At 36.5% G+C, this 9,307-nt stretch overlaps 1 protein-coding gene across 1 annotated transcript; it reads left to right on the top strand.

Moving 5' to 3' along the window:
- The first annotated feature begins 3,442 nt into the window (after positions 1 to 3,442).
- On the top strand, positions 3,443 to 5,342 carry LOC136836719 (cuticle protein CP575-like). Its single transcript, XM_067101234.1, has 2 exons — positions 3,443 to 3,482; positions 4,855 to 5,342. The coding sequence occupies exons 1-2, from the start codon at positions 3,471 to 3,473 to the stop codon at positions 5,110 to 5,112; spliced, it is 270 nt and encodes an 89-aa protein (XP_066957335.1). The 5' UTR covers positions 3,443 to 3,470; the 3' UTR covers positions 5,113 to 5,342.
- The last annotated feature ends 3,965 nt before the right edge of the window (positions 5,343 to 9,307 follow it).

The following is a 9,307-nucleotide window of genomic DNA, read 5'->3' as shown; positions in this document are numbered from 1 at the left end:
TTATCCACTGTTATTTGAATGTTATAAATCATAGAGTACCCTTTGTTATTCGACTGCTATAAATCTTAGTTTACCCTCTGTTATCAGAATATTATAGAGCTAACACTTTCCTCAGTTTATGCTCGACAATGAAAATCAAAGTGAGAATTTCCCCAAGAGATTCTTTGTCCTTCCTTTTTGCAATACTTTTAATCCCTTTGTCTCCTCCGAGTCCAATTACTTTTTACGTCGAGTCCATGAATATTGTCTCGATGCTAATGTTTTACCGAAATTGCTACGGACAGGTCGTTAACTGGACTAAAACAGGTTTTTTTTTTTTTTGTCAGATTCTCGTGTCAATGTTTTTGTTTTGTTCGCACTGGTATGGAGCAGGTCTGACGAAGCCTTATCCTTCAATGCACAAAGCCAAAATAAAAAAAAGAAAGAATTGCTTTAGTTTAACATTAATCTTTTGACGAGCTCGCCACAATTTATATATGTACTCTACTATTTATAGAAATGAAATTACGTAGATGATAAAAATGTGGACAAGAAACAGAAGTAAAATTTGGCTAAACCAAAAAAAGAAAAAAGAAAGAAATTACTCTAGCTCAACATTAACAATTTGACGAGGTCTTCACAATTTATAACTTCATTTTGCCATTTATAGAGATGAAATTACGTTGATAACAAAAACAAAGGACAAGAAACATCAGCAAATTTGTCGTAAAACGGTGTCAGGAAACCTAGACCTATACGGCAATCGGTTGTTCCACAGAACTAGTTGAAAACAGCTTTACTCATGTCGCTTTTTTTTTTTTTCTTTTCGCTGAACAGAACGAGAACCGAGGCTCGCCGAGGTCCCGTTGGAACCTGCTTTTAGAGGATACAAGGACACTCTCGTTTTATTTTTTTCATTAAAAAGGATCTCGTATTTTTTACAGGGCGACAGACGAACTCGAAAGTGAAGGCGAGGACTTCGGATTCTTGAGACTCGAAACGTAGGCTGATGGAGATAAGACTCTGGTAAGAAATTCACTAAAACTTCACTAACGTCTGCATTGTACAACTTCCTTACATTTTGTATTAAAACCTCCTTACCTCCCAACTTACAATATAGAAAATTAAATAAATTACCATCACAAAATCTCATCTACTAATTTTACTTTTGTAATTTGTCTAAATATGAGAAACAATACTAACTGAGATAGATGCTCTTGAATGGTTGCTAGACAAAATAATGATCTCGCCTACTGAGAGCATTAGATAGAATACATTCATACCACAGAGAGAGAGAGAGAGAGAGAGAGAGAGAGAGAGAGAGAGAGAGAGAGAGAGAGAGAGAGAGAACTATTGTCCTTCGAATCGTGTTGCTATGGACGAGGTACAGGATGCTGAATATTGGCCAGGTATTCAGAATGATTGAGCCCTGTTACCAGGGCAACCACATGATAAAAAAAGTGGTAGGCGATTATTTAATTTTGGAATGATTAGTTAATAAATAAATAAACAAGCATACATATGATACTGACAATTTTCTAACATGCAAATGAAGTCAATAATTTTATTTATTTTATTTATTTTTATTTATTTTTATTTTTTTTTTTGAGGTGTAAGTAAAATAGAGGCCATTTAAGCAAACTAGATGTTAATAAGACATTTCTGCTTCCTCTTATCCATTTAAATTTCTTAGTATCACTCTATTGTCTTTGCCGTTTCCGTCGGACTCCTAAAATCTGTCGCAAGTTTAGCAATGGTCCATGGGGCGTTTGTGCTGAAAGGAGTTTGGCTTTCAAAGATGGTCACCTATCCGAGTAATAACTAAACCCTGTGATTATATATATATATATATATATATATATATATATATATATATATATATATATATATATATATATAATATATATATATATATATATATATATATATATATATATATATATATATATATATATATATATATATATATATATATATATATGTATATAGGACCTCATTCAAACTGGACGGTATCTAATGGAGTATTTATTCAGAAAAAGTTACAAGCTTTCTTGGACAAACAGTCCTCATTGTCAAGTATCCGTACAATAAAAAATACTTGATACTTGATAATGAGGATTGTTTGTCCAAGAAAGCTTGTAACTTTTTCTGAATAAATGCTCCATCAGATACCATGCAGTTTGAATGAGGTCCTTTTAGTAATCCTACTAATGCACTGAACAATTGGAGTCCGACGGAACGGCAAAGGCAATAGAGTGATATAAAGAAATTTGAATGAATAAGAGGAAGCAGAAATGTCTTATTAATATCTAGTTTGCCTAAATGGCCTCTACTTCACTTATACCTCAAATAGAAACTTAAAAAATTATTGACTTAATAAAAAAAAAAGAATCAATAACAGTGAGGGTTGCCGTTTGCCTTCATTTGCATGCGCAAGCAAACTTAAGCGATGTTTTGTCACGTTTTCGTAATGAGAGCAAATGAATTTTGGAGTTTTCATTGCCAAACGTGTCGTTTGTTTTCCTGGGTATTTCACAAGCTGAATTACATGGTAATGACGTCAACAAAACGCTGTTTGTGTGTGCTTGTGTGTGCTTGTGTGTGTGTGAGAGAGAGAGAGAGAGAGAGAGAGAGAGAGAGAGAGAGAGAGAGATTTAGTATATATAGTGTCAACTGTTTAGTATACTAGATTTTTTTCTCTCTATGTTTAACCAGCAAAATCGAATAACGGTGAGGTAAACAGAACCCTGAGAAAAGAGAGCGAGAGAGAGAGAGAGAGAGAGAGAGAGAGAGAGAGAGAGAGAGAGAGAGAGAGAGAGAGAGAGAGATTTAGTACATGTAGCGTTGACTGTTTAGTATATTAATTTTTTTTTCCTTTCTGTTTAAAAATCAAAATCGAATAACGATGAGGTTAACAGAAGCTATGAGAAAATAGAGAGAGAGAGAGAGAGAGAGAGAGAGAGAGAGAGAGAGAGAGAGAGAGAGAGAGAGATCTAGTTAATTAGTCTGTTTTTCTCTATATTCAACAAGCATAATCGAATAACGATGAGGTTAACAGAAGCTCTGAGGAAAGAGAGAGAGAGAGAGAGAGAGAGAGAGAGAGAGAGAGAGAGAAGCTGGGAGTAGGTTATTTTACACAGCATCAAACTTTTCATGCACTGAAAACGTCTTGCAAGAAAGTTTAAGGGTGTGTCATAATTGGTAATTATAACTGTCTTCACATATCCGCCTGTTAGCCACCCGTACAGAATACTGTTAACTGCCCAGACCTCGTAATGCAGAACAGACCAGTGAACAGTTTAATTCAGTGCAAGAAAAAAAAAAAAATGCCAATTCCTTCGTCATGCCTTCGTGCTTGTTGGAAGCGGATTTCATGGCCGAAAGCAGTTTTCACAACAGCCTTGGACGCGCGAAGGTCACTGCCGTGTATATAAGCCCAGAGCAATGAGGTCTTGGTATCAAGCTTGTCTTGGCGTTCAGATCAAACAATCATGAAGGTTCTGGTGAGTCTCTGTCTGCCTCTACCTATCCATCTATCAATTATTTGACCCCATAGGGGTTAGTGCCGTCAGTGCGCCTCACGTGGGGCACTGTAGGGCGTTCCTAAGGGCGTTTGCTGAGTCCCTTGGGCGCTTCTTAGCCTTTTACTCTATCTCCATTCTCACTCACTTTCTTCAGTCTTGCTGTTCAACATCTCCAACAATTATTTCTTAGTGCCAGTGCAAGGTTTTCTCCCACCTCCTCCTTTAGATCCTTGTACTTCATCTCAATTATTTTCTGGACCTCTTTATCTTGCTGTCCAACCGCTCCAACTATGTTTTTTCGCTGTCTTAGGCTCTGAATGGCCGAAAGTGCCCCAGTGATTAGCTTGGCGGGCTAAACTTCATGAAGCCATATTAACTCAATTAAGTGATGAATCTTTACATTTCATAATTATATTTCAACTTCAATTAAGCCTTCAAAGATTTTCCTTATAGGAAACTAATCATGAATCATTACATTACCGAATGAATCAATCATTTTCTCAAAAGTTAAGTAAGTATGAGTCATTCACAAAATTAATTAATATGTAATAAGTCATTGTTGTTTTTTGTATTTATCTTTCAGGTTATAAAGTCTTCATCCCCGTAGGGGGGGTGGGTAGTGCCGTCAGTGCACCTGAGGGGGTGCACTGTAAGCATTACTAAAGGTTCTTTGCAGTGTCCCTTCGGCCCCTAGCTGCAACCTTTTTCATTCCTTTTGCTGTACCTCCATTCATATTACTTTTCTTCCATCTTGCTATCCACCCCTTCCTAACAAATATTTCATAGTGCAACTGCTTTGAGGTTTTCCTCCTGTTACACCTTTCAGATCTACCTATTCTCATTTTCCTTCCCAGCACTGAATGACCTCATAGGTCCCAGTGCTTGGTCTTTGGCCTAAACTCAATATTCCATTCCATTCCATTCCATTCCTAAAAAGTCTTCCAGACCTACCTATTCTCATTTTCCTTTCCAGCACTGAATGACCTCATAGGTCCCAGTGCTTGGCCTTTGGCCTAAACTCAATATTCCATTCCATTCCATTCCTAAAAAGTCTTCCAGACCTACCTATTCTCATTTTCCTTTCCAGCACTGAATGACCTCATAGGTCCCAGTGCTTGGCCTTTGGCCTAAACTCAATATTCCATTCCATTCCTAAAAAGTCTTCCAGACCTACCTATTCTCATTTTCCTTTCCGGCACTGAATGACCTCCTGGGTCCAGTGCTTGGTCTTTGGCCTAAACTCAATATTCCATTCCATTCCTATAAAGTCTTCACTGAATTTACTTAACGGAAATAGATAAAAAATCATTACATCAATCTGAATCCTTCGTCACCTCATTCTCCATCCCAGGTCCTCATCGCTCTCTGCCTCGTGGCCCTCGCAGCCGCACGCCCTTCGGACATCGTGGACTTCGAGTTGCACAACCACGAGCAGGAGCAGGAGGGCCAGCCCGGAAGGGCAGTCGAGGGCGAGTACTCCTGGGTAGCGCCCGACGGCAATGAGTACCACGTCAAGTACGTAGCTGACCACAATGGGTACAGGGTCGTCGACGACAACGTCGTGCCCAAGGCTCCCGAGGCCGACTTTCCTGAAGTCGAGGACGACTAATAATGATTCAGAGGATTTTTTTGTCAAGACTGGATGACTTTCCTTTCAACAAAGATTATTTTCATAATGGAAGGTGTTCATGTAACCTTTAGGGCCTTTATGTGAAACCTTCGTAAGTCTCTATAAAATTGTTAATAATAAGCATCCTTTAGTTGAGGACGGAATAATAATCAGAAGATTCTTTTGTCAATATTGGATGATTTTATTGCAATAAATTTTATTTTTGCTAATGGCATGTGTCTATGTGACCTCTGTTAGTTTAGTTATATAATCATTTAAAATGAGCGTCTTGGAGCTGAGTGAGATAAGGAATGATTTAGAAAAGTTATATGTCGGTAGAGAATTATTTCCTTCCATTAAACACCTGCTCTCTCACTTAGCAATCTACGATTAATGTCCTCACACAATCTCAGTAGACAAATTCTTCGTGTTGGCATTCTTAGAATTCCTGTAGCAATATAAAGTAGCTTTTGTAGCAAGCAACTAACAGTGGGAACGAAAGGAATTAATAAACACACTAGATCTACGTTTACGTAACTGTCTAGTCCAGGGCCGTCCAACCCCATTCCCGTGGGCCAAAAGTGGCCCGTTTGATTTTGGAAGTGGCCCACTAGAGAAAAATAAGTAAAAGTATATTTCTCTCTTTGATATCATAAAATGAGATTTTTCTCTGAAATAAGTCTTTGTCAGTTTCTTATTCCTAAATTTTGAGTAATATATATATATATATATATATATATATATATATATATATATATATATATATATATATATATATATATATATATATATATATATATATATATATATATATATATATATATATATATATATATATATATATATATATATATATATATATATATATATATATATATATATATATATATATATATATATATATATATATATATATATATATATATATATATATATATATATATATATATATATATATATATATATATATATATATATATATATATATATATATATACATATACATATACATACATACACACGGGTGGCCCACGAGCTTATTGTTTTTTGAAGAGTGGCCCTCAGCCCAAACAACTTGGACGGCCCTGGTCTAGTCGAAGGATGAGCCGTTACATAATTATCAGATCAATTCTTCGTTCAGCAGCTTCAGAATACTCCCAGCAACAGCAGAACAGCTGCTGCATTATGCAGCTATCTGATGGGATGGAATGAATGAATGAATTTAAGAAACAACATAGCAAACAAGATTACTATATACAATCTTAGGTCAGCAACGCAATTCTTCGTTAAGCAGCATCAGAATAGTTCCAGCCGCTGCAGAGCAGCTGCTGCGATATGGAGCTGTGTAAATGAATGAATGATTTATGAATTATTGTAGTAAACCAGATTGCTAGATCTATCTATCTATCTATCTATCTATCTATATATATATATATATATATATATATATATATATATATATATATATATATATATATATATACATATGTCAGCAACACAGATGGAACATTACGTAACGGCTATTGGTCACCAAACTAATTACCTGCCCAGCCCCTGTTCCTATTTTCTCTGAGGCCTAAAGCCACCGAGACAGGCAAACTAATGGCCCCTTTTCATGCCCAGACCCAAAAGGAGAGAAGGGCAGGGCTCAGTCACTGAGGAAGCGACATGTAGCAGTAATTGAAGTAAATATAAAATTTAGGCCACAGTCCAGGCACTGGGACCTATGAGGTTATTCAGTGCTGAAGATAATGTTGAAGCAATTGTAAAGAGTTGGTGGAAAGTAAGTTGGATGAAACAGAGGTGTAGCAAAAGGAATGACAGGAGTTGCAGCCAGGGTCCTCAGGAAGGGACGCTGTAAAGAACCTTAAGTAATGCCTACAGTGCACTGCTTAAGGCGGACTGACGGGCACAGCCCATCCTACGGGCTATATAGCAGTAACGGAATAACATCATTTTCTCCTGTGGTTAAACTAGAAACAGCAGTAATAGAATAATGGATCATTTTCACCGGTGGTATACCTTCTTGCCAGACATAGCTTATCCGTTGCTAAGTTACTTCGGTTATGCTTGGCTGGGCAAGCGTCTGATCCAAACGAGTTTTGTTTATTGCAGGCTGAACTACGGCCAAACAACTCAGGTATTTGGCACCAGACTCTGTACACGTAGACGAGTGATTGAAACGCCTGGGTTTATTACCCAAATTAGGGGAAAAGCAACTGACCATGAAATTGGCTTTCGACTGGTCTTGAAACCTGTACGTGGTCGACTCTCTCTCTCTCTCTCTCTCTCTCTCTCTCTCTCTCTCTCTCTCTCTCTCTCTCTGTTTTTGTAGCTAACAAATATATTCAGTTTGCGTCTCAAGTGAAAGGAAAGCAACTGAAAGTGAAATCGATTCCAAAGGGAAGCAACTAAAAGTGAAATCGATTCTAAAGGGAAGCAACTGAAAGTGAAATCGATTCTAAAGGGAAGCAACTGAAAGTGAAATCGATTCTAAAGGGAAGCAACTAAAAGTGAAATCGATTCTAAAGGGAAGCAACTAAAAGTGAAATCGATTCTAAAGGAAAGCAACTAAAAGTGAAATCGATTCTAAAGGGAAGCAACTGAAAGTGAAATCGATTCTAAAGGGAAGCAACTGAAAGTGAAATCGATTCTAAAGGGAAGCAACTGAAAGTGAAATCGATTCTAAAGGGAAGCAACTAAAAGTGAAATCGATTCTAAAGGGAAGCAACTAAAAGTGAAATCGATTCTAAAGGGAAGCAACTGAAAGTGAAATCGATTCTAAAGGGAAGCAACTGAAAGTGAAATCGATTCTAAAGGGAAGCAACTAAAAGTGAAATCGATTCTAAAGGGAAGCAACTGAAAGTGAAATCGATTCCAAAGGAAAGCAACTAAAAGTGAAATCGATTCTAAAGGGAACCAACTAAAAGTGAAATCGATTCTAAAGGGAAGCTTAAACCTGTCGAAGGTGGAGACAAATTTCTGTATCTTTTTCTTCGTGTTTTGTGGATAACAAATAAACTTGTTTGCGTATGGCATAATTCTGTCCCTTAGATTAAAATTTGTTGACTTGGCTCTTTGACTTACTGAATAAATGTTGTAAACTGAAAACAAGTAACAGGTTAAGGATTTTATAGTTAGATTTTGATGCAGACTCAAAATAGGATGAAAATAGGGCGATGGTCCTAACATCTGATTTTATAGCAGGGATATGGATTGGAAGATATACTTAGGATTTATAAGTACTGACCCGCAATTACTTAAATGGATGAAGAGTAGAATGGCCAATACTTTCAATGTAAATAAAATAGGATTTCGACCTGTTCAAAAAGTATTCACGAGTCAATATGTTTGTGATTTAAAAACATATTTAGACCAATGGTAAAAATTGTAATGTAGTGAATGTACTTTAATTACTAATCTTATTTATGTAAATATATTATGATATATATGCAATATTACAAATTGTAAGAACTGTAAATGTATATTTTCTTAATAAAAGAACACCAGTACCTAACGGTGAAATTAATTATGAAAAGGACATGTATGAAACCTGTCGAATTCGTAGACCAGTTTCTTTGTAGAAAACAAATGAACTTTTATGACAGCCGTGGATAAATATATATAATTGAATTGCACTGAATATAGATTTAGGCCAAAGGCCAAGAACAGACCTATGGGGTCATTCAGAGTTGAAACGGAAATTCACAGTAAAAGGTTTGAAAGGTGGAATATGAGGAAAACCTCGCAGTTACACTATGAATCAACTGTTAGGAGAGGGTGGAAAGTAAGATGGAAGAAAAAGAATATGAAAGGCGGTACAGTAAAAGGAACGAAACGGGTTGCACCTAGGGACCTAACGAAGGCACGCTGCAAAGAATCTTTAGTAATGCCTACAGTGTCCCGCGTGAGGTGCACTGACGACACTAACCCCCTTACTGGGAAATATTACATAATGAATGTTGGGGTATTTTTGTAGCGAGGGCATAACCGCTGACCCTGAAAAATTTTGAAAAGTTTCTTAAATTTAATTGTAAAACCATCGATATTAAAAAGAAATTATGCCCAAAAGATTTAATATTTTGTTTTGAATACTCATGTCACCTCTGAACTGAATACAGTTATCTACTGAGTCAGATAACGTTTGCAGCGAAAACAAATATAAATATCCTGAAAATTTGTGAAAATTTTCTTG

The sequence above is a fragment of the Macrobrachium rosenbergii genome, chromosome 56 (genome assembly GCF_040412425.1).
Source record: "Macrobrachium rosenbergii isolate ZJJX-2024 chromosome 56, ASM4041242v1, whole genome shotgun sequence".
NCBI classification, from domain to species: Eukaryota; Metazoa; Arthropoda; class Malacostraca; order Decapoda; family Palaemonidae; genus Macrobrachium; species Macrobrachium rosenbergii.
This window is presented reverse-complemented; position numbering and strand designations above follow the sequence as displayed.